The sequence below is a fragment of the Equus caballus genome, chromosome 14 (genome assembly GCF_041296265.1).
Source record: "Equus caballus isolate H_3958 breed thoroughbred chromosome 14, TB-T2T, whole genome shotgun sequence".
In the NCBI taxonomy this organism is placed as follows: Eukaryota; Metazoa; Chordata; class Mammalia; order Perissodactyla; family Equidae; genus Equus; species Equus caballus.
Window position 1 is genome coordinate 51226655 of NC_091697.1, and position 26230 is coordinate 51252884.

The 26230-nt window shown below is 37.7% G+C and overlaps 1 protein-coding gene across 20 annotated transcripts in view; it reads right to left on the reverse strand.

The window, feature by feature from the left end:
* Nucleotides 1–26230, reverse strand: part of LOC100072198 (protocadherin gamma-C4) — a 172282-nt gene that overhangs the window by 26094 nt on the left and 119958 nt on the right. Inside the window, exon 1 of one of the 20 annotated variants that reach the window (XM_070234052.1) lies at nt 3952–7349. The exons of the other annotated variants lie outside the window; for them this stretch is intronic. Within the exon in view, the coding sequence (XP_070090153.1) occupies nt 3952–6381 (2430 nt within the window). The 5' untranslated portion in view covers nt 6382–7349. Of the gene's footprint in view, nt 1–3951; nt 7350–26230 lie in introns of those variants that run through there. 20 annotated transcript variants of the gene reach the window in all.

A 26230-nucleotide genomic window follows, 5' to 3' on the forward strand; every position in this document is an offset into this window, starting at 1 on the left:
GAAGCCAGGAGAGGGAGATGATCCAAATCAGTAAAGAATCAGTGTCTGGGAGGCGCTAAGGACTAGATCTCATTACCTGGCAGAATGCTAACGTTCACAGATTTAATAGCTTCCTTGAATGATTGAGATCAGCTACCAACAGCATTGTGCCTACAAATCCCCTTTATTTGACACCACGGTATGCTTGATATGTTGTTAACTAGCAACATAGACTGTTTCAAAAGAGCCAGCTTTTCACTTAGCCCCAGGAAGCCTCTTGGAGCTGGAGACTTGATCTCACTCCACCCTCACCCTGATCCAGACCGTCCCAGGAGCCAGGCTACCACCTTGCACAAATGCAGAAACACAGCAAACTGTAATCCGAGTGGCAAACATACCAGAGGACAAAAAAGGAAAATCCAGCCTGATCTGGACATGAGATTTCTTAGCTCATCTGAATCCTCACCTAGACTACCACTGGCTGCCAAAACCAGTGGTAAAACCTGGGGTTCTTATTGTCCCCAGATGTTTTCCACACCCTTCATCCTTAGGAATATCCTTTTGACTGGTAAGGCCAGGAACCAATATTCTGGTCTCAAAGAGAGGGATCTGGGTTTCTGTGTTCTTACACCAGGATTTACTACCTCAGTGAATGACACCATTGTCCACCCAGCTGCCTCATTCAGAATGAGGGAGGGATGGGGAGGGTCATCCTTGACTCATTCCTCTCCCTGACTCCCTATGGCATGTAATCAACAAGTCCTGACGATTTTACACAGTCATCTCTCTCCATCTATACTGCCACTGTGGTGCTTCAAGCATTTGTCAGTCTTCTCCTCATATATTATAATAGCCTTCAACTGTTCTGTTTGCCTCAGTCCCAATATCCCCAATCCATTTCACTTATGGCTACCAGAATAATGTCTGTAAAACAAACAAAAAATCCCTGATAATATCATATCTATGTCAGTTCAAAATTCTGCAATGACTATCATCTATATATAATAAAATAAAAACTCCTTGGCCTGACCTAACCTCAAGATCTAACTCCTGCCTACTGGCTTCACTTTCTTGCAAAGACTGTCTGTTTTACAAACATACTTTAAGCTTCAGCAGTAATGAAATATCATTATCCCTCTGCATGGAATTTCCTGCAAGGGCCCCTCCCTGCCCCCCTTCCCCCTTTACTATTTGATAAACTACTACTCAACCTTTAGCTCAGGCATCACCACCTCTATGAAGCCTTCCTGATTTCCCCAGGCTAGCTTAGGTGTTTCTTTCCCTTTGCTCCCATTGCTTCTTGTATTATGCAAATCTCCATTATCCTTTTTTTTTTTTTTTTTTTTTTTTGCATATCTGTCTCCTGTGGAACTCCATGTACCATAATGGCAGGGACTGTGTCTTTTCATCTTTTACAATGTCTGGCAAATAGGGATGCTCAGTAAATGGTGAATTATTGATATTATCATTTGTTAGTTCAACAAATATTTATTGAATACTTGTACTTTATATGAGTACTTTACATTGAGTACAAACACTTTATATGCATTACTTTTCACTCTCATGACAATTTTGAAAGGAGGTATTATCTTTATTTTATAGATGAGGAAACCAGAATTCAGAAAGGTTAAGAGACTTGCCTAAGCTAAACAACTAGTCTGTGCAGTACTCATATCCCCTACTGTACCCCTGGTCCATCTGGTAAGAAACAAAGCCTCTTTCTATAACATCTTAAATGATTTTCCCACCAGTTTGTCATCCCTATAACCATAAACTGGCCCTTTACTAATGCCAAGAATTATACCTCCTATAGGTCTCAATTCCTTATATTTGCAAGTTCGCACCAAAACCAACAGGCACACAGTCTGTATTTCTAGAACTGGAGCATCATGAAGCCTTAATCTTACATATCCTTGATTTGACCTTTTTATTTCAGGAAGGTGATTCTCCCACCTCTAGATTTTTTAAACAGCTTTATCAAGATGTACATCACATACCATACAATTCATTCATTTAAAGTGTACAATTCAATAGTTTTTAGTATATTCATTTACACTAAAATGATGCAACCATCACCACAATCTAATTGTAGAAAGTTTTTGTCACTCCCAAAAGAAATTCCATACCCATTGCCCAGCTCTAGATTTTTAAAGAACAGTTGCCCAAGTGCAAGTAGTTTAGGAAGGTTTTCTCTTTAAATGATTGACATATCTTCTTATATCTCCCCTACAATACTCTTCTAGATCTAATCTATGTAAAGTTATAAGGTTAGGAAATAACATGACAGAATTTTTTCAAGTTCAGCCTGGCCCAATAGGGCTGGCTCCTGGTTCCGTGAACACCAGAATAATACTTTACTTCATAAATATGCCAACTGATAGACTGGCAGGTTCTAGGGCAGTGGTTTTCAAACTTGTCTGCACACTGGAATCACTGGAGGACCTTCAAAAAATACTGATGCTTGTGTCCCACCCCCAGAGATTGTGCTCTAATTGGTCTGGGGTGTGGTCTGGGCTTCAGAATTTCTACAAGATCCCTAGGTGATTCTAGTGTGTAACCAAGTTTGAGAACATTGTTCTAGGGAAAATGCCAGTTGATTTCTAGTCTGATCGGAAGAGCAGCAGCTGTTTCTCTCTGGCTTTCATCCCTCCTTGGCCATTCCATATATGCCTCTACTTTGTCATCTTTGGTGTCTCCAGATTTGCTCATTTCCAAGATGTGTTTAAGATTTGGGGTGGGTAAAGAACTAACAAAAAAATAATGGTAATAGTAAGAATTTTTTAACATGTATGATACACCAGGCACTGTGCATGTGTCATGCAGTAATCTTATGAAGTCCTTTTTATTCCCTTTTTGCATCTGAGAACTGGGCTTAGAAAGGAGACTAACTTGGCCAAGGACTCATGGTTGGTAAGTGGTGAAGCCTCATTTGTCTAACTGTCAAATCTAAGGGTTGGTAGCAATAATACACTTATTAGTAACAAAATAACAATGATTTTCCCACAATTGGAAGTGTGTGTAAGTATCACTCCAAGACAAAGGCCTTGCAGTCACTTGCACACCATCCTGAATGAATGAAAGCTTTACCTTTCTCAAGATAGGAGTTTACCTACCTTTCACACTGTGTGTATACCTAAGAAGAATAATGCTGGAAGGATAGGGAATAACACTGCGGGTACAAAAGAACTTTCATTTTGTACTTTATCTTTTTTTAGATTGTCTGAATTTATTTTCAAAATAAATGATTACTTTTATAATTAATGGTGGTTATCTTTGGATTTGGGGATTATAGTTAGTTTTAACTTTTTCTTTATAATTTTATGCATTTTCCAAATTTTCTATAATGCACATGCATTATTACTATAACATAAAAATATTTTGTAAATAACATACACATCATTTCCAGTAGTGTGCTTGAAATAAAATTTAAAGGATGTGTAAAATTTTATTTCTTTCATAGAAAATCGTCTGAGAATGAGGTACAGGATCTGTGTCGGCAAAGGAAAATTAGAAGCAAACCATGAGTTTTAATGCAGATCTCACAATCATTTGCAAGATGGACGAATGAGGTAGTTTTTATATTCCTAGCGGCTGCCACTGGTTAGAGGTATCCAGCAGCTTGTTCCCAATGACACCAAGCTACGCTCTGAGTGCTGGGATCTTGGGTTATAGCTTAAAGATCCCTTACCAAGATTGGTTAGTTGTGATGGCAAGTGAATGCTGAGGGTGTGTGTGGATTGCGTCTACAGATGAGTCAATTAACTCCACACTGTGTGAGACTACAAACCACACTCTAGCCAGGCCATCCCCCTCACAAAGGTACAACGTTTGCTCTAGGAAGGGCCAGGTGAAAATGTAGATGCATAATTAGGTAAATATCTTCATCACTAAAAAACACCTCATACCTTCCACAACATGGTGCAGGAATCAAAAAGCATTACTATCATTATGGGATGACTTGCTAACTCTTACCTGTCCGGGAGGGGAGCTCTCTGCACCCAACACTTGCCTATAGAACACCGGATCGCAGCTGCGCAGCGTGTTCTGGCGGCTGGCCAGGGGGCTGGCGGCGCCAGGCTTCTTCAGCAGCGGGTCGCTGCGGCGCGAGTCGGTGGTGAGGTACACCTGATGGTAGAGGTGCGGCGGCATCAGGCCTCCCCGCACGGCGTCTGCGTGCAGAGAAGGCCCTGGTGTTCGGTACAAGGAGCTCACGGGAGCTCGGTATAGGTCCCTGGACTGTTTCCACTTGTAAACTTTGAATATGATCACTCCCAATACTGTGACTGCGAACCCCACCGAGACCAGGATTAGAGAGAGGAGTAGATAAAAGGTGAGATTTTTATTTTGCTCACGAGGGGCAGAGCCAGAGGGGAACTCGGCCCGGGCTTCAGGAGATTCCTCGGTTACTGACACAGTCAGGGTCGCGGTGGTGGACAGCGACGGCTCCCCATTGTCCATGATTAAGACCGTGAGAGTCTGCCTGGGCGAATCTGTGTCCTGGACTGGACGGGCAGTGCTGACTTGACCCGTGTGAAGCCCCACGGCAAAAAGGCTCTGGTTGGGGGCTCCCAAGAGGCTGTAGGAGAGCCAGGCATTGTGCCCTGCATCTGGGTCCCAGCCTACCACCCGCGTGACCACGTGGCCAGCGGCGGTACCTCGAGGCAGCATCTCCACCGAGCTCCCGCCAGGTCGGGGGTATAGGACCTGGGGGGCGTTGTCGTTGCGATCAGTGACAAATATGTTTACACTGATGTTGGTGGTCAAGACCGGAGTGCCCCCGTCGCTGATATGAGCTGTTAATTCGAACTCCCGCTGATCCTCATAGTCCAGGGGCACTAAGGATGACACGACGCCACTGTCACGATTTATCGTGAAATAGCGACCCACTAGCCCAGTTTCAGCTCCTTGCTCCAAAAGAAAGAAGGAAAGGCGAGCATTCTGCGGGGCGTCGGGGTCCCAGACACTTAGATTTAGTATGGGAACCCCGGGGAGATTATTTTCCTCCACGTAAACGTCGTAGGAAGACTGGGAAGATTGTGGAGGGTTGTCGTTGATGTCGGACACTTGCACCCGCAGTGTTGTAAGGGCTGAGAGGGACGGGGCTCCCGAGTCTCGAGCTGTGATGCTGAGGTTGTATTCTGGCACAGTCTCCCGATCCAGGGCTGCGCTGGTTTTCAAAGTAAAGTAATTCTTGAGAGAAGAAGTAAGGCTGAAGGGAAGACCTGGTGGAACTTCACAAGTCACCAGCCCGTTCTCTCCAGCATCCAGATCGGTCACACTGAGCAAAGCGATGACAGTTCCTAGAGGGGCATCCTCAGGGACTGGGCTGTACACGGAGGTGACTGTGATCTCCGGGGCATTGTCATTTACGTCCAAAACCTCTACCAAAACTTTGCAATGTGCTCCTTCGGGATTGGCGCCCTTGTCTTTGGCCTGTATGTAAATCTCGTGGAGTTTCGTGTCTTCGAAATCCAGTCGACCCTTGATTGTCAGCACTCCGGTTACAAGGTCTAAGGAGAATAGTTCCCGCACCCCGGCGCGGTTGTGGCTACCAAAGGAGTAAACGATTTCACCATTGAGGCCTTCATCCAGGTCCGTTGCGCGGACTTGTACCACGCGGGTGCCGGGGGGTGCATCCTCCAGGACGCGAGCCCGGTACAAGGACTGGTTGAAGGCAGGCGCATTGTCATTCGCGTCTAGCACGGCGATGAGAATAGGAAGGCTGGCGGAGCGAGCCGGGGTTCCTCCGTCCAACGCCGTCAGCACCAACTGGAGACTTGGCTCTCTTTCCCGGTCCAGGGCGCGCTCCAGCACCAGCTCCGCGTACTTGGTGCTGTCCTCCCGCGTCTGCACGCGAAGCGCAAAGTACTCGTTTCGGCTGAGCTCGTAGGTTTGTAAAGAGTTGCTTCCCACATCCGGATCGTGCGCGCTCTCGAGCGGAAAGCGCGTGCCTGGCACCACGGCCTCGCTAATCTCCAATTTCATTTCCCGGGTAGGGAAAGCGGGATTGTTGTCGTTGATATCCTGGATCACCACTTCCGCGCTGAACAGCTCTAGTGGGCTCTCCACTACCAACTCCAGAGTTACGGTGCAGGAAGGCAGGGTCCCACAAAGCTCCTCTCGATCCAGACGGTCGTTCACGAACATCTCTCCGGTCTCCCGGTTCACCTCAAAGAATCTTCGGCTAGCTCCAGACACCACCCGGAGCCTGCGGGTTGACAGGCTGCCGAGATCCAAGCCAAGGTCTGTGACCACGTTGCCCACCGCGAAACCTTTCTCTCTTTCCTCCAGGATCTCATAGCGAATGACGGCAGAAGCCTTGTGCAAGGCACCAAGCAGAAGCAAAACTCCCACCACTCTCCCACTGCTTACCAGTCCGCTCCTCCAGGCTTCTGGGACCATCTCACTCAAAGGCAGTTTCTCTTAGCGGGGTCCAGATCGTCCCGGCTTTTTCGCTGAGAAACTTTCAGCGGGTTAGCGCTTGGGCGCTGGGCGCCGAGTCGGACATGGCTTTCTGGATGCCGTTGATTTGCTCGCCGGCTGTTCGGTCTCTGCCTCATCCCGGGGCGCCGAGAGGGGACGGGCCGGGGCCAGATCTCCAGCGTCTTCATTGGCCGACAGCGGCACGCAGAGTCCCAGCCAATAACTGCACGAAGAATGCGCTAGCGCCGGGCTCTGAGCGGGACAAGCGCTAGCGCCAGGAACTTCACTTTCTTCTGGCTTCCTCCCAGAGTTTACGGCCGGCCGAAGCGCCTTGGCAGTATCCCTCCGTCGGAAGCCTACCTTAGCCTGGAAAGCAGGGCGATGAAGCTGGCGGTGCTGCAAGTCTTCAAGCCAAACCAAGGCCTATTAAACACTTTAATCGTTTTCTTCAATCGCAAGAAGGGGGACCAAACCAAACCGAAAACGACACAACGTTATCTGGAGAAACACTAACATCTTGGGTTTGTTGGAGGACTGGGTAAAATCTATCTAGCTGGGCTCTACTTGTAAGGAGGCTTTTAGCATTTCTGTGGAGATGTTAATAATTTCAGTTTTCTCTCTTAGCAAATGAGACTGTAGAATTAATTCCCTGTCACTTCCTCAGTAGAGAAAATTAACAGGAGCTGTTTGGTTTAACTCTGTTTTATGAAATTAAAAATACAATTCAGGTTTCTTTTACAACTGGATTTTTTAGCTCTCATTGCTTAATCACCAGGGGCAGTGTGAAATTTTCCCACCCTGTCTTTCCCAGTGAGCATGATCTCAATCATAAAGCATAATCTCAAACACTTCCTTTTACTTAATCAATCATTTCCCAAGGTCTTGGGTTCATATGCCACAGAGAGATGTTGCATTGCTAACAAAGGATAACATCCTCCTTCCTCCCCACCCCCAAAAAAAGAAAGAAACAGGCCTCTTTACCACCTTGGACCTTTATAAAATGATTGAAACATGGCAGAAATACAAAGCCTGTAGCCATAGAATAAAGAGCCTTGAGTTTTCTGCATTTAGGATTGTAGTCACCAAAGAAAATAGCAATGATTAGGATAATAAGTAAGATAGTCTGCTATGAAATGTCAGGGCTGAGTTGTACATCCTTAGACAAGAAACTACCCTCTGAGGGCCCCTGGGTTCCTCTCCTACTAAAGGAGTAAGGCAAGTCAAATACCTGGTACAGAATAAGCCTCAATAAATTATGCAAATCACCCCATTAGATACTAGATGTAAAGTTTTAGAGCTTCATACTATTTCTGTATACTTGTCTTGGACATCACTTTGACTGCATATAGTCCTGTCTGCATGTACCTGAACCTTAAGGCAGGGAGGTAGGCAGACAGGTTAGTTAGGTAGATAGGAAGTATATATAGGATATTTATTGGAGGGATGAAAAGCCATATTTGACTTGTCTCTCCACATCCTCAATACCTTAATTCATCTCTTAAAACCTCCAGTTTTAAATACTCAAGTTTGACAATTGGCCAGACCACCAAGAAGGCTGATAGGTATTAGAAGAAAGACTATATACTACAGAATATATGTCGAATTTAGAATATAGGATACAGCCCAGTCACTTGTTACTCAGAGTGTGAGCCAAGGACCAATGGCATAGGCATCACCTGGGAGCTTGTTAGAAATGCAGAAATGCCCCACTACAGACCTACCAAACCAGAATCTGCATTTTAACAAAATACCTGGGTGATCTGAATGTACATTAAAGTTTCAGAAGCACTGATCTAGTGGGTTATTCAAAGATATACTGGTTTATCAATCATTTTTTCCCATTCACCATCACTTCATTGACAGTCTGATTTTTAAAAACTAGCTTTTAAAAGTTGAAGTAGTATTCCCATTAGTAATAAGGCCCATAGTTTCCCTAAGACCTCTTCATTAGCCAGCAGAACTCTCTTGGATCCATTGTCCACAGTAGCCAGAGTGACCTTAAAATTTTAATTGGATCATACGATTCTCCAGCTCAAAACTCCTCAGTAGCATCTTACTGCTTTTGAAATAAAATACCAAATCCTTTGCGTAGTATCCAAGTTCTCATGCTTCTCCTTCTCTTGATACTCCATTTACACTGCTTTCACAGTATGGTCGTTAGCCAAGCTCTTTTCTGCCTCAGGGCCTTCATGCAGCCCGCTCCTCTCCCAGGAAGGCTTCTTTCCCTTCCCTCTCTTTGCCTTGCTAATTTCTACAAATCTTTCTGGTCTCACTTTAAATGTTACTTCCTAATAGGCATCTTCCATTAGGGATCAGTTTAAACTATGATCCTTGTTATGCTCTCTTAGGGCACTTTATATTTTCCTGTGTTGAACCCAGCACAAGTTAAAATTTTATAATTATATTTTTGTTTAAGCATAATATCTGTATCTTCCACTAAAATAAAAGCTGCAGGAGGGCACAGACCATGCCTGTTTTGATGATCGCTTATATTCCCAGTATCTAGCACAGTAGGCACTTAATGGTTTTTCCTCCCAGCTTTATTGAAGTATACTTGACAAATAAAATTGTATAAATTTAAAGTGTACAACATGATTTGCTATATGTATATATTGTGAAATGATTACCAGAATATAGTTAACACATCCATCATCTTGCCTTGTGTGTGTGTGTGGTAAGAAGATTTAAGATCTACTGTCCTAGCAAATTTCAAGTACACACTACAGTACTGTTAACTATAGTCATCAGATTCCCAGAACTTATTCATCTTATAACTGAAAGTTTGTACCCTTTGACCAACTTCTCCCTATATTTAACGCTTCTTAATATAGCAATCTTCATGCTGATGGCATAGTAATCATAAAATACACTAAGAACTATATATATTCATTTGTGTGCATCCATTTTCCCAAGGGGTAAGCATTTGTCAAAGATACAGTCACTCTTTCAAGCTGCCAGTGGGCCTAATGAAACTATTTCTTAACGTAATGATTTCAAAGAGAAAACATAGTTTGCCAAAGAGCCAAGTAAGGTGTGGTAACACAACTCACACTGGAAAAAAACAGAGAGATGGTGTAACTTCCCCTGTTACCTCTATCCAGGGGAAATGGAAGCACCAGTGTACAGGATCAATACAATTTTCTAGTCTCTATCTTCTTTTCTCTCTGTTTTATAATTTCAAGAGATCCTCTGATCAATGAGATGCAGCAATATAATTTTAAAATAGAAAGTGAATATATTATAGTGGTCAAGAGTGGGGCCTTAGTGTCTAAAAGACTCAAGTTCCAATAGTGGATATTACACTTAGTAGCTATGTAACCATGAAGCTTTCATTTTTAACTTCGCTTTTATTTTCTTTATCTGTAAAATGGGAATAATAATAGCACTCCTTGACATAACTACAGGCACCTCAATCTCTTATTTCAATCCTTAACAGTTTATACTTGCCATAGAGTTCTCCTAGACAATCAATGATTTTTAGTAAATTTATACAGTTATGCAACCAACACCACAATCTAATTTTAGAATACTTTCATCACCCCCTAAAAGTTCCCCCATGCCTGTCTGTACTCAATCCTTGCTCCTACCCCAAGCCTCAGGCAACCACTGATCTACTTTCTATGTTCTTTTGCCTTTTTGAAATTTCATAAAAAGGGAATTACAAAATACATAGCCTTTTGTATCTGGCTTCTTTCACTTAGCATAATATCAAACCCAACTCTTAACTACACTCTCAAATCTGTACATTGTCCAACCTTCTTCATCTAACAAGGGGCATTTCTAGTCCAGTCAAAAACTTCCAAGTTATTTTCAACATCTTTTTCAACATCCCCACATTCAATTCTTCACCAGTTCATGCCAATACTTGCTACCTCCAAAAAAAAAAAAAAAATATATATATATATATATATATATATTTTCTGCTTTTTCTCCCAACCCCCCCCCCCCCCAGTACATAGTTGTATATTTTATTTGTGGGTCCTTCTAGTTGTAGCATGTGGGACGCCACCTCAGTGTGACCTGATGAGCAGTGCCATGTCTGTACCCAGGATCCTAACCAGCGGAACCCCGGGCCGCTGAAGCTGAGCACACGAATTTAACCACTCGGCCACGGGGCCAGCCCCCAAAATATATTTTGAATCTTTCAATTACTTTCCCTCTTTACTGCCACCACCTGAGTCAAAGCCACCTTAAACACTGCCATAGCTTCCTCTCTGGTCTTCTTATATCCTCTTGCGCTTTCCTTAAACTCCATTTCACATACACAAACCTGAGGGATCTTTCAAAAATATAAATTAAATTATATACTCTCCTTGATAAATATAGTGCTTGGTACCAGGATTGGCTACATAATTTGTGGGGACAATGCAAAATGAAAATAGGGGGCTCTTTGTTTCAAAATTATTAAGGATTTCAAGATGGTGACAGCAGGGCATTAATCCAAATGCAGGACCCTTCTAAGAATGGGGTCCATGTGACAGCACAGGTCACCTGCCCATGACACTGGCCTTGCCTAGAACAGAGGAAGCTCTCCATAAATATTACCTAATATTATTATTATTGTTATTATTATTTTTGAGGAAGATTAGCCCTTAGCTAACATCTGCTGCCAATCCTGCTCTTTTTTGCTGAGGAAAACTGGCCCTAAGCTAACATCTGTGCCCATTTTCCTCTACTTTACATGTGGGATGCCTGCCACAGCATGGCTTGACAAGCTGTGCATAGGCCCACACCTGGGATCCGAACCGGTGAACCCCAGGCCACCGAAGCAGAAGGTGCGCTTAACCGCTCTGCACTGGGCTGGCCCCTACCTAATATTATTTTTTAATGTTAGGTAGTTACCTAATATTATTTATTCCCTGAGAGTCAGTAATATCAGAAAAGCCTATTAATGATACTATTAAATTACAGCATTCAAGTGAAAACATATATGTGTTATTCCCTTAAAATTCTAAATATCATCTAGTAATCTTTCAATTCAATATGATTTGCCTATTTGAGAAATATCCTAAAGTCAACTTAAGGGATCATTTAAGGATAAATGGTATAAAAACAGATAACCAATAAATCAATCAAACATGTATCACAATTTAGACAAGTGGGAGATTCAAGCATTTGGTGAAGAAGCTGGATGGTTTAGCCTTAATTTTTATCTGAAGTTTACCTGAAATTTATTTATATGAAAAAATGTTTTGCATACTTCGGTTTAATAAAATAATCTAAGAATCTTAAGAGTAAGTTTTATAAGACCTCTAGTCTATCTAACCTTAGAACAAGAAGGAATTATCTCATCAAAATATTTTGGAACTATAATCAGTGATTTTAGGGATGAAAAGTTTAAGGGAAAGGGGCTGGCCCCGTGGCCGAGTGGTTAAGTTCACGCGCTCCGCTGCAGGCGGCCCAGTGTTTCGTTGGTTCGAATCCTGGGCGCGGACATGGCACTGCTCATCAAACCACACTGAGGCAGCGTCCCACATGCCACAACTAGAAGGACCCACAACGAAGAATATACAACTATGTACCGGGGGGGGGGGGGGGACTTTGGGGAGAAAAAGGAAAAAATAAAATCTTTAAAAAAAAAAAAAGTTTAAGGGAAAAAAAGATGTTTACCTCTTCGTCCATTTAAGCACTATTCTCTTCTAGTCTTGATCACATTAGTACTCTCTTACTGTTTATTATATTTCAAAGCTTAAATACACCAGGAAACTACCTGCAAAAAATTACTAAATTTGTCCACATGAAAATCTCCTCAAAGATCTAAATTCTCCTTAGAGAAACAGTATTTGTTCAATTTCTCCCCAGCATGCTGTTATTATTTTATCTAAATTATTATCAGTTCTCACCAAGGGGTTAGCCTTGTATGGCTTAGTTGTTTCTTTATTTTTTTGAAATAAAGTAATTCACTTCAACATATAATAGTAACATTGAGTGGGAAAGAAGTGTGGCTTTCTGATCATTAGAACCTTTTGGCAATACAGAAGTTTAGTACACGATAAAGATGCTATCTCAAATCACTAGGACAAAGATGAAGTTTTTAATAAATGGTATTGGTACAACTGGATAGCCACTTAGGAAAAAGATAAAATTAGTTCCATACCTCAGCAAACACAAGAATAAAGTCCATACAGATCAGAGATCTAAATGTAAAAACCAAAAAAACATACAAGCACTGGAAGAAAACTGATGATTTTTTCTATAACTTGAATGTGGGGCACGGCTTTCTAAGTGTGACTCAAAACCTAAATGCAATATAAGACTGATTCATTTGATTACATAAAAATAAAGGGGGAAAAAGGTCGCATTGCAAAAAAATAATATAAACAAAGGTGAAAGGCAAATGACATACTGGAAGAAAATATTTGCAACTTATTTCTTGGACAAAGGGCTAATATCTCTAAATATATAAATTAAGTTTTTAAAATTTTAGGACAAAACACTCAGAAACTCTAATAGAAAAATGAACACAAGATATGAACAGACAATTTTAAAAAAGAGATAAACTAGCTCTTTAATTATGAAGAGATATTTAACTTCAATCATAATAAGAGAAAATTCTAATCAAAACTATTTTGAGATTTTTTTACTGATCATATTGGTAAACTTGAAAAGCTTGACAATGTACTCTGTAGATGAGGCTGTGGGAAAATAAGCATTCTCATCTATTGATAGGAATGCAAAATGGTTTATATGGAGGAAAATAATTATATCTAGCAAAACTACATATGCATACCCTATGACCTAGCAATCACACTTTTAGGAATTTACCCTGAATATACACATCAAAAATTATTAAAATACATATGTGCCAGGTTATTTATTATAGCATTATTTGTAATTGCAAAAAAGACTGGAAACTACCTAAATGACAAACTATAGATTGGTTGAGTAGACTATAATATGTACACATACAGTGGAGTTTTATGAAGCTATATATAAAAAAAAATCCACAAAGATCTCTAGAAATTGATACAAAAGATTTCCAGGATATATTATGAAAGTGAAAACTTTGCTTTTGACCATGTGGAACTAGCTATACCACTATAAACAACTAGAAAATTGATGAAAATATGTGGAAAATGCTTTTAGACATTGGCTCAAAAAGAGTGCAAGACTGAGAGAAGGAAAGCAAATGAAGTGAGTTCTAGGATCTCTGGTATTTTGCCTAGAGGCAACTTTTAAACCATGGGGCAGGAAAGGGGAAATCCAAGAATAACAAAATGGCCTTGCTGAGTTGAGGGTAGAAATTAGAATTTGAGGAGACTAAGGTAGCTAGAATTTGTGGGACAGAATATCAGAGAGAATGGAGCCACACAAAGTTCTCCAGAAATCGGGATAAAGATCTCACTGAGTCTTTGGCTGAATAATAAACTGAATGTGCACAGACTGACACTCTTCTGAAGCTGGGCAAAGAGCAAATGTCAAGGGAGCTATTAGCTGCAGAGGTCCCAGAGCTCGCACAGCAATGGGAAATATTTGAATTCCATTCAGCCAGAATCAGAGTCTCTGCTGAACACTCAAAGCAGAAAAAAAGAGTCACAACTGAATAGTAGGACTACACTCGCCCAAAGCCAAGGCTGCTATAAACCTGCCCTAACAAAGCTTAAAAATAAGCCTTGAAAAGATCAACCAGATCTTCCTTGACTTATGATGAAGTTATGTCTCAATAAACCCATCGTAAGTTGAAAATATCATTAAGTCAAAAATGCACTTAATACACCTAACCTACTGACCATCATAGCTTTAGCCTAGCCTACCTTAAATGTGCTCAGAACACTACATTGGCCTACAGTTGGGCAAAATCATCTAACACAAACCTATTTTATGATAAAGTGTTGAATAGCGCATGTAATTTATTGAATACTGTACTGAAAGTGAAAAACAGAATGGTTATATGGGTATAGAATGGTTGTAAGTGTATTGGTTGTTTACCCTCAGTATGCAGTGGCTGACTGGGAGTGTGGCTTGCTGCTACTGCCCAGCATCTTAAGAGAGTATTGTACCACATATTGCTAGCCCAGGAAAAGATCAAAATTCAAAACTCAAAGTACAGTTTCTAGTCAATGTGTATCACTTTCACACCATTGTAAAGTTGAAAAATTGTAATTCAAACTATTGTAAGTTAGAGACCATCTGTACTTCTTAAAGAAAGAAACAAAACCCAAACACTCAACAATGTGGTATTTACAATGTCTACCATCCAATAAAAACATTACGAGACATGCAAATAAGCAGCAAATTGTGATCTAAAACCAGGAAGAAAATCATCACTAGAAATGAGAGAGGTGATAAAATTAGCAGACAAGGACTCTACAGCAGCTATTGTAAATTTTCTCAAGGATTTAAAGGAAAACATGAAGATAATAAGAGAGATGAAAGAATGAGATGGAACTTCCAGAGGTGAAAAATACAATAAATGAAATGAAAACTTAACTAGACGGGAGTAGCAGCAGACCAGACACTGAAGAAGAAAAGATCACCTAACCTGAAGACATAGCAATAGAAACTATCCAAACTGAAACACACAGAATCAGATTGAAAAACAAAATGAATAGAGTTTCAGCAACCAGAAATATATAAAGTGGAAAATATAAAGTAGTCTAACATAAGTGCAATTGGAGTTCCATAATTGTGTGTGTGTGATAAATAATATTTGACTGAATATAATCTAAAACTTCCTAAATTTAAAGAAAATTATAGACCCACAGAATCAAGAATTTCAATGAACCACAAGTAGGATAAACATAAAGAAAAACACACCAAAGCATCATAATCAAATTTCTGAAAACCATCGATAAAGAGAAAAATTTAGAAGCAGTAAAAGGAAAAGAAACATTAAATACAGGGGAACAAAGATTAGAAAGATTGTAGACTTCTCACCAGAAACAATGCAAAGCGGAAGAAAGAGGAACAATGTCTTTAAAGTGCTGAAAGACAAAAAATTTCAGCCTAGGATTCTATATCCAGCAAAAATATCTCTCAAAAACAAAGGTGGAATAAAGATTTTTTTTAGACAAACAAAAATCAAGAAAATTTGCAACCAACAGATCTGTAGTGCAAGAAACATCAAAGGAAGTTCTTTAGTCTGAAGGAAAATGACACCAGGTGGAAACTTGGATTTATGTAAAGAAATTAGTGACACAAATGATAAAAATGTACGTTACATATTAAAGGCTTTTCTTCTCACTTTTTAATTTCTTTAAAAAAACAAATTAATTAAAGCAAATTATTTAAAGCAAAAATAACAACATATTGTGGCTTAAAATATATGCAGAAGTAAAATGTGTGACAACAACAGCTCAAAAAACCACAGGAGGGAAATAGAAGTATATTGTTAAAGGGTAAGGACATTATATGTGAAGTGGTATAATATTATTTAAATTATATTTATGGTAAGTTAAAGGTGCATATTGTAAATAAACTAATATCCGAGACAAAATGGAATGCTGAACAATACTCAATCTAAAAGAAGGAAAGAAAAGATTAAAAAGAAATAAATAACTGATGGGATAAGAAAAAAAAACAAAGAGCAAGATGGTAGACATAATCATATCAGTATTATATTAAATGTAAGTGGTCTGAACATTCCAATTAAAAGTGAGAGATAGGTAAAAAAGCAAGACCCAACTATATCTATCCTGTCTACAGAAAACGCATTTTATATATAAAGAATGGAAAAAGATATACCATGCAAACACTAATTATAAGAAAGCTGGAGTGGCTATATTAATATCAGAAAACAGTAGGCCTTAAGACAGACATATTAGCAGAGAGAGAGAGAGAGACATTTCAAAACGACAAAAGGGTCAATTTATCAAGTATCAAGAAGATTTAACAATCTTAAATGTCTCTTTATCCAGAGAAAATTGGCAGGGACAAAGAAAGACATTATATAATGAGAAAAGGGTCGATCTACCAGGAAGACATAGCCATCTTAAATGTGTATGTACCAATAACAAAACTTCCAAACACATGAAGTAAAAACTGATATAATTGAAAGGTAAAATAGACAAGTCCATCATTACAGTTAGAGACTTCAAAAATGTGACAACAATTGACAGAACTACTAACAAGGATATGGAAGAAGTGAAGAATAATTGATAAAACTCTTTTTCAAGAATTGATAGGGGCCAGCCCTGTGGCTGAGTGGTTAAGTTCATGCACTCTGCTTCGGCAGCCCAGGGTTTCACTGGTTCAGATCCTAGGCGCGGACATGGCACCACTCGTTAGAGCACGCTGAGGCAGTGTCCCATATGCCACAACTAGAAGGACCCACAACTAAAATATGCAACTATGTACTAGGGGGATTTGGAGAGAAAAAGCAGAAAAAAAAGAATATTGGCGATAGTTGTTAGCTCAGATGCCAATCTTCAAAAAAACAAAAAAAGAATTCATAGAATTACTAACAAGGATATAGAAGAACAGCATCATTAACGAACAGGACCTAACTGACACTTAGAGAACATACCACCCAATGACAGAATATATATTATTTTCAATTACCCATGGAACATTCTGATCATATCCAGGGTCAGAAAACAAAGCTCAACGAATTTAAAGAATGGAAATCACATAGAATATATACTTTGACCATCCTGGAGTTAAACCAAAAATCAGTAACTGAAAGATAGCAGGAAAATCTCCAAATACTTGGAAATAAAACAACACAGTTCTAAATAATCCATGGGTCAAAGAGTAAGTCTCAAAGGAAATTTAAAAATACATTAAACTGAATGGAAATGAATTACAACATATAAAAATTTATGGGATGCAACTAAAGTAGTCCTGAGAGGGAAATGTATAGCACTAAAGATAAAGGGTCTCAAATTAATAAACTATGATTCTACCTCAAGAAACTAGAAAAAAAAAGAGAAAAATAAACACAAAGTGAGCAGAAGCAAAGAAATAATAAATATAAGAGCAGAAATCAATGAAACTGACCTCCTAGGTATACACCCAAGAGGAATTAAAACACATGTTCATACCAAGACTTGTAGCAAATATTCATAGCAACATTTTTCATAATAGCCAAAAACTGGAATCAACTCAAACGCCCATCAATAAATGAATAGAAACAAAATGTGTTATATCCATACAATGACATACTATTCAACGATAAAACGAAGTGCTGATACCAGCTAAATATGGATGAACCTCAAAAACATGCCAAGTGAAAGAAACCAACACACAAAATACCTAAATATTGTATGATTATATTTATATGAAATTTCTAGAAAAGGAAAAACTGTAGAGCCTAAAAGCAGATGAGTGGTTTCCTGGGCTGGGGATGGTAGTGGGAACTGACTGAAATCAGGCACAAAGGAAACTTTGGGGTGAAGGAAATGTTCTAAAATGGGATAGTGGGGATGGTTGTACAACTGTAGAAATTTACTAAAACTTGCATAACTATACCATTGAAATAGGTGAAATTTATGATATGTAAATTATACTTCAATAAAGCTATTTAAAAAGAAAAATGGAAATCAATAAAATTGAAAACAGGAAAACAATAGAGAAAAATCAATGGCACAAAAAACTGGTTCTTTGAAAACCAATAAAATTGGTAAAACAATAAATTGACAAACTAGCAAGAGTGACAAACCAATATCCACAATGAAACAGGATATTACTACAGACCTCACAGACATGAAGAAGAATATAAAGGAATATTATGAACAACTTTATGCACATAAACTCAACAATTTAGATGAAATGAACCAATTACTAAAAAACAAAACTATTACAACTTATACAATATAAACTGGATAATTTAAATAGTCCTATAGCTAATGGAGAAATTGAATTCATAGTTTAAAAATTACCAAAAAGAAATCTTGAGGCCCAGATGCTTGCAATGGAGAATTCTACCAAATTTTTAAAGAAGTATTAGCACCAATTCTATACAATCTCTTCCAGAAAATAGAAGAGAAGATACTTTCCAACTGACTTTTATGAAACAAGTATTACCCTGATATCAAAGCCAGACAAAGAAAACACAAAAAAAGAAAACTACAAATCAATATCTTTCATGAATATGGATACAAAAATCCTTAACAAAATATTAGCAAGTAGAATTCAGCAACATTTAAAAAGAATTATACACCATGACCAAGTGGAGTTTATTTCAGGGATGCAAGGCTGGTTCAACATAAAAAACCTCTTAGAAAACTAGAAATAGAGGAGATCTTCCTCTACTTAATAAAGAGTATCCACACAAACCAACAGTAAACATTATACTTAATAGTGAAAGACTAAATTTCCCACCTAAGATCAAGAACAAAGCAGATGTCCACTCTCACTCTTCTTATTCAACATAATGCTAGAAGCTCTAGCCAATGTATTAAGGCTAGAAAAAGAAAGAAGATATGTATTTCATAAAAGAATAGTATTTCATGTGCAGAATGAAAGGAAGAAGTGAAACTGTATTTGCAGAAGACATGATTGTCTACATAGAAAATCCCAAGGAATCTACAAGAAAACTCCTAGAACTAATAAGTGAATTTAGCAAGGTCACAGGATACAAAATCAGCACATAAAAATCAATTGTATTTCTATATACTATCAATGAACATATGGAAATTGAAATTAAAAACCCAATGTCATTTACAATTGCTCAAAAAATGAAATTCTTGGGTATAACTCTAACAAAATTTGCACAAAACTTCTAGGCTGAAACTTACAAAATGCTGGTGAAAGAAATCAAATAGGGGCTGGCCCGGTGGTGCAGAGGTTAAGTGCACACGTTCTGCTTCGGCGGCCCAGGGTTTGCCAGTTCAGATCCTGGGTGCGGACATGGGACCACTTGGCAAGCCATGCTGTGGCAGGCGTCCCACATAGAAAGTAGAGGAAGATGGGCACGGATGTTAGCTCATGGCCAGTCTTCCTCAGCAATAAGAGGAGGATTGGCATCAGATATTAGCTCAGGTCTAATCTTCCTCAAAAAAATTCAAAAACAAAAACAAAAAGCAAAGAAAAATTAAAAGAAAAAAGAAATCAAATAATATCTAAATGAATGGAGAGGGAGACATACAATATTCGTGGATTGGAAGGTTCAACATAGTAAAGATGTCGATTCCCCATATTTTGATCTCTAGGTTTAACATGTTTCCTATCAAAATATGAGCAAGATTTTTTTTGTAATATATACAAGCTTATTCTAAAATTTATATGTAAAGGAACAGGCCCTAGAATAGCTAAAACAATCTTGAAAAAGAAAAATAAAGTGGGAGGAATTATTGTAACCAATTTTAAGACTTACAATATAGTTACAGTAATCAGGACAGTGTGGTATTGGAAGAGAGATACACACATAGCTCAATAAAACAGAATAGAGAACCCAGAAATAGACCCACACAAGTATGGCCAACTGGGCTTTTTTTAAGCCATAAAGATGTGTTGGCTCACACAACTGAGGTCCAGAAGTAAGTAGGTGTCATGATTACTTTGACCCAGGGGCATAAGTATGTCACCAAGGACCTGATTTCCTTCCTTCTCTCTACTTAACATACAGTGGTATTCTTCATGGTACAGCTTCATGCTAAGGCTGCCTGCCTCCTCTCATGGACTTAACATGGCTGCCACCAGTCCCCACATACTTCCATTTCCTGAGGAATAAAAAAGCATCTTCCTCAGATCAGCAGAATACCCCTCCCACTAGCTTTGTTTAGCCAACTTATTTTTGACAAAGTGTAGAAGTGATTCAGTGGAGGAAGAAAAGTCTTTTCAACAAGTGGTAATGAAGCCATTGGTCATCCATGGATAAAAAATTGACTCTTGAGCCAAACCTCATACCTTCTACAAAAATTAACTCAAAATGGATCATAGGTGCCAACATAAAACTAAAAAACTTTTAGAAGAAAACATGGAAAAATCTTCAGGACTTAGAACATGTTAACAGTTCTTAGATATGATACCAAAAGCATGATCCATAAAAGAAATTAATAAATTATACTCCATTGAAATTTAAAACTTTTGTTTTAGGAAGATCCTGTTAAGAGGATGAACAGACAAGCTATAGAGGAGGAGACAATATTTCCAAACTACATATCTGACAAAGGACTTATATCTAGACTATATAAAGAACTCTCAAAATTTAACAGCAATTTAAAAATCCAATTAGAAAATGGGCAAAACAGAAAAACAGACTTCTTACTGAAGAAGTAATGGCAAACAAGCATATGAAAAGATGTTCAATATCACTAGCTATTATACAAATGCAAATTAAAACCACAACGAGATATCATAAACCTATTAGAACAGCTAAAATAAAAAATAGTGACAATACCAAATGCTGGTGAGAATATGGAAAAACTGGATCTCTCATAAATTGCAACTAAGAATGCAAAAATGGTACAGTCTTCTGGAAAATACTTTCATAGTTTCTTATAAAACTAAACATACTTACCATCTGATATAGCAATTGCACTCCTGAGCATATTCTCTGAGCAGAGAAATGTAAACTTGTGTCATAAAAACTTTTATACAATGTTCACAGCAGCTTTAGTTGTAATAGACTCAAAATGGAAACAACCCAAATGTCTTCCAAGAAGTGAATGGATAAACTAACTGTAGTATATCTGTATAATGGAATACTACTCAGTCATAAAAAGAAGCAAACTCTTGATACCAGCAACAACCTTGATGGATCTCAAGGGCATTATTCTGAGTTGAAAAAAAAAAGCTAATCTCAAAATGTTACATACTGTATGGTACCATTTATATAACATTTTCCAAATGACAAATTTATAGGAGTGTTGAACAGATTAATGGCTGCCAGGGGTTAAGGCAATATGAGGGAATTCTTTATGGTGATGGAACAGTTCTGTATTTGATTGTGATGGCGTTTACACAAATCGATGCAGATGATAAAGTTACATAGAACTATTCACACACACACACACAATGAGTGCATGTAAAAACTGTTGAAATTTGAATAATTGTAGATTGAAGTTTGAATAACTGTAGATTGAAGCAATGTTAACTTCCTGGTTTTGATATTATATATTATGGTAATGTAAGACATTACTATTGGGAGAAGCTGGGTGGTGGATACATAGGACCTCTCTGCACTATTTTTGCAACTTCCTGTGAATCAATAAGGATTTTAAAATAAAAACTTTTTAAAAACTGTATGTAGTTAATAATACAGCTTAATATATGAAACAATATATGATACAAAACTGATATATCTGAAAGGAGAAAGAAAAATCCATATTTATAGTTAGAAATGTCAACTCTCCTCTGTCAGTGATTGATAGAATGAGTAGACAAAGAATCAGTAAGGATACAGAAGGCCTGAACAACACTATCAACTAACTTGATCTAGGTGACAATTATAAGACACAACAAACACTAATAGCAGAATACACATTGTTTTCAGGTGTGCAAGGAAGAGTCACCAAGATAGACTATATCCTGTGCTACAAAAAAAATTTAACAAATTAAAAAAAGAAAGCATACAAACTATGTTCTTGGGTCATATAAAATTAAGTTAGAAATCGATGACAGAAAGATATTTGAGTAATCCTCAAATATTTGGAAATTAACATACTTTTAAATAATCCATGGGTCAAAGAGGAAATTGCAAGATGTATTAGAAAACATTTTGAACCTAACTTTACTGGAAACATAACACCCCAAATTAGTTGGATGCAGCTAAAGCTCAGTAAATACCTATATTAGAAAAAAAAGGTGTGAAGACAATTATCCAGGCTACAACCTTAAGAAGTTAGAAAAAGAAGAGTACATTAAACCAAAATAGGTAGAAGGAAAGAAATAATAAAGATAAGAGTGGAAATTAATGAAACAGACAAATAATAGAGAAAAATCAATGAAACCAAAAGCTGTTACCCTAATAACAAAACAAGACAAAGAAATTATAAGAAGAGTAAACTACAGACCAATATCCTTCACAACATACATCCCAACAATTCTTTACCTAGCATGTTGAATTAACATGTTGAATCCAGCAAAATAGAAAAGACTGTATAGAAAATAGAAAAGCAATATAGAAAAGAATATGATGACCAAGTTGAGTATATTATAAAAATGCAAAGTTGATTAAACATTCAAAACTCAATCTGTGTAACTTACCATATTAACAGAGTAAAATAGAAAAGTTATATGATCATTTCAATAGATGCAAAAAAGCATTTGACAAAACTTAACACTAATTCATAATGAAAACTCTCAACAAACTAGAAATAGAGGAACTTCCTCAATCTGCTAAAATGTATCTGTGGAAACTTAATGGTGTAAGACTAAATGCTTTCCCTCAGAAAAGATCAGAAACAAGGCAAGGATGTCCACTCTTGTCATTTCTATTCAGTTTTGCCCTGTCTAACCAATGCAATAGGGCAAGTAAAAGAAAGAAAAGGCATACAGATTGGAAAGGAAAAAATAAAACTGTCTTTACTTGCAAAAAACATGTTTGTGTATGTAGAGAATCCTAAAGAATCTAGAAAAAAACCCAAAACCCACTAGAACAAATAAGTCAATTTATTAAGGGCACAGGATAAAAGGTCAATATATGAAAATTAATTGTGTTTCTATATGCTGGCAATGATCAATTAGAAAATGAAGTTTTTAAAATGCCACTTAGAATAGTAGAAAACATTAAATACTAAGCAATGAATTTATTAAAATATACAGAAGGTCTGCACACTGAAAAACACAAAATTTGCTTAGAGAAATTAAAGAATATTTAAATAAATGAAGAGATATACCATGTTCATGGATTGAAAACTTCAATAATGTTGTTAATTTTTCCGAAAATGAAGCTATAGCTTCAATGCACCCTAATAAATATTCAGAAGTCTTTTTGTTTTTAAAGAAAGTGACAGGATGATTCCAAAATTTATATGAAAATTAAAGGATCTAGAACAGCAAAAACAATTTTGGAAAAGGAAACCAAAGTTGGAGAACTAACACTATCTGATTTCAAGACTTCGTTACAGTGCTACAGATATATATGTATTAGAACAGAGATCCCAGAAAAACACTTATATATATAGTCAAATGAATTTTGAGGAAGGTGCCAAGATAGTTTAATAGGGAAAGGATAGTCGTCTCAGCAAAGTTTTCCAAAGGGTGAACTGGATATCCCTTTGGAATAATATGAACTTTCACCCTTACATCACACCATACACAGCATCAAATAAAAATGAATCATATAACAGATTGTAAATGGTAAAACTATGAAACTTCTAGAAGAAAACATAGAAGAAAATCATCAGAACTTTGCAATAGACAAAGACTTCTTAAATAGGACATAAGAAATACAACCTATAAAAGAAAAAATGAATAAATTGGGTTTTATCAAAATTACAATTTCTATGTCTCAAAAGACACTACTAAGAAAAGTCAAGTCAGTCTTTAAGACAAGTCACAATAGCCACAAAACATGTTTGTGACAAAGAACTCACATCCAGAATATATTTTTTAAGATTCTCATAACTCAATTTTAAGAAGACAAATAACTCTGTTAAAGATGAACAAAAGATTTGAACAGCCTTCAAGAAGAGGTATACAAATAGCCAATAAGCACATGAAAAGATGTTCAATATCTTTAGTCAACAGGAAAACACAAATTAAAACCACAATGAGATAGTGCTACACACCCAATAGAATGGCTAAAATTAAAGGGTTTGGCAATAGGATGCATTGGTGAAGATGTGGAGCAAGTGGAACTCTCATACACTGCTGATGGGAATGTAAAGTGATATTACCACTTTGAAAAATAGTTTTGCAGCTTCTTATGAAGCTAAATATACACTTCCCATATTATATGACCCAGAAACTTTGCTTCTAGGTATTTACTCTTGTTTCTTGGCTTCACTTTCATCTTTGTTGGCCAATTCCCTCCGTACATTTTTGTAAAATGTCATGTGGATTTATCACTGGGAGAGAAGAAAACAACACAACTACATGCTCTGCTGTCTGTGCAAGAATTAAATAACATGCGTAGTAACCAATCACTAACAGACTGAAAGAAGCCCTGTGACTGGTCACTGATCAGGGTGCACATCTGCTGTTTGCAAAGTAATTTGTGGACTGAAGGACTAACAGTGAAATTTGTACTTTATGCAATTACTCATTAAGTTTGAACTGTTTTTAGGAGATGGAGATTACTTAAAGTATGGTAACTGAAATTTGTGTATATTGTAACTGTTCAAAGCCAAGACTGCCTGCATAGTATGTTATCTTTTGTGCAAAAAAAAAGAAATAAGAAAATATAAATATATGTGGTCATTTTTTACAAAAAGAAACACAGGGAGAATAAACCAGAAACAAATGAAATTGATGATCTACAGTGGGTGATATGAACAAGGCAGAAGAGATAGGCAGGAGTGATAATCTTCTGAGTACGCTTTTTAAAAAAATTGTTTTGACTTTAATTGTGTTAATGTTTTACATATTCAAAAAAGAATACTAATAAACCCTTTATAATCAATTTTAGACTGTGAAAAAACTCTAAAATGGATTACAATAGAAATGAATAAACTTAACTTCATTTCAAATGAATAACATAATCATACTACAAGTAACTTTGAACACAGTACTTTGACTATATACCCTCAGCATAAAGGAAAGCAATTGCAAGCAAATCTTGAACTCTGTAGGTTTGTTTTTCTCTTTGGTATGGGTATAGCAATTCTGAAACTACTCTCTGTGTATTTAAGGACTGAATAAATATATTTATAATGTTGGGAGCCAGAGTTCTCACTTTTGGAGAATACAAAGATGGAAAGAGGGAAGGCTAGGAATAGCCTGAATTGGAGGTATTAATATGAACTCATGACTTGGAAGGTGTATGTGTATAGATACAGATATGTGTATGTTTGTGTGCGTGTGTTCCTAGCTCTGTTTGCTGAAAAGGCCTACAAACAGTAACAGCCCATTAGCAATGAGTACTCCTAACACCCAGATCTTAGTTTCTAAACACTACTCCCTACTAAAAACAAGAAGGCTTTTTGGATACATGTCTAATCTCATGACTGAAACACAGAAAGTATAAGCTAATTCTGTAACATCTTGCATCAAAAAGTAAGAAAGTGCTCAAGAAAATGATAGGGGTATGGCAAAAGGACACAGGAACCAGCTTGAAGAGAGTCTCACTGGCAAAACAATTTGGGATCAAAATAAATCTAAATCTAAATAAAATAAATCTGAAATAATTTGGTATCAAAAGAAATGATGGCAATAATGGAATATAATTCATTAAAAAAAAACCCATGAGCCATAAATGAATAAATAAAAAAGGGAAAGCTCTTCCTTACAGTATAATGCCAACTAATAAAGGTAGAAGGAATGATTACAAATGGAGTTAGAAAATTCTCTCTCCTTGAGTGAGGGCTAGACCAAGTGACTTGCTTCTAATGAACTGAATACAGCAAAAGTGATGGTATGTCACTCTCAAAATTATGTTTACAAAAAGACTGTGGCCTTCATCCATCTTGTTTGCCCTCTCTGGCTCTCTTCTTTACTTGCTTTGATGGAAGCCAGATGTTACATTTTGAGCTGCCCTGTGGAGAGGTCCACATGGCAAGGAACTGAGGCAGGCCTCTAACTAAAAGCCAGCAAGAAACTGGGGCCCTCATTCCAACAACCCATGAGGAAATTAATCTCGCCAATAACTATGTGAGAGAGATTAGAAGTGGATCCTCCCTCAGTCGAGCCTTTAGATAAGACAACAGCCTAGCTGACACCTTGTTTGCAGCCTTGTGAGAAACTCTGAGGCAGAGGCAACCAGCAAGCTATACCCAGATTCTTGAACCACAAAATGTAAGAGATAATAAATGTTAGCTGTTGTAAGCCACTAAGTTTTGGGGTA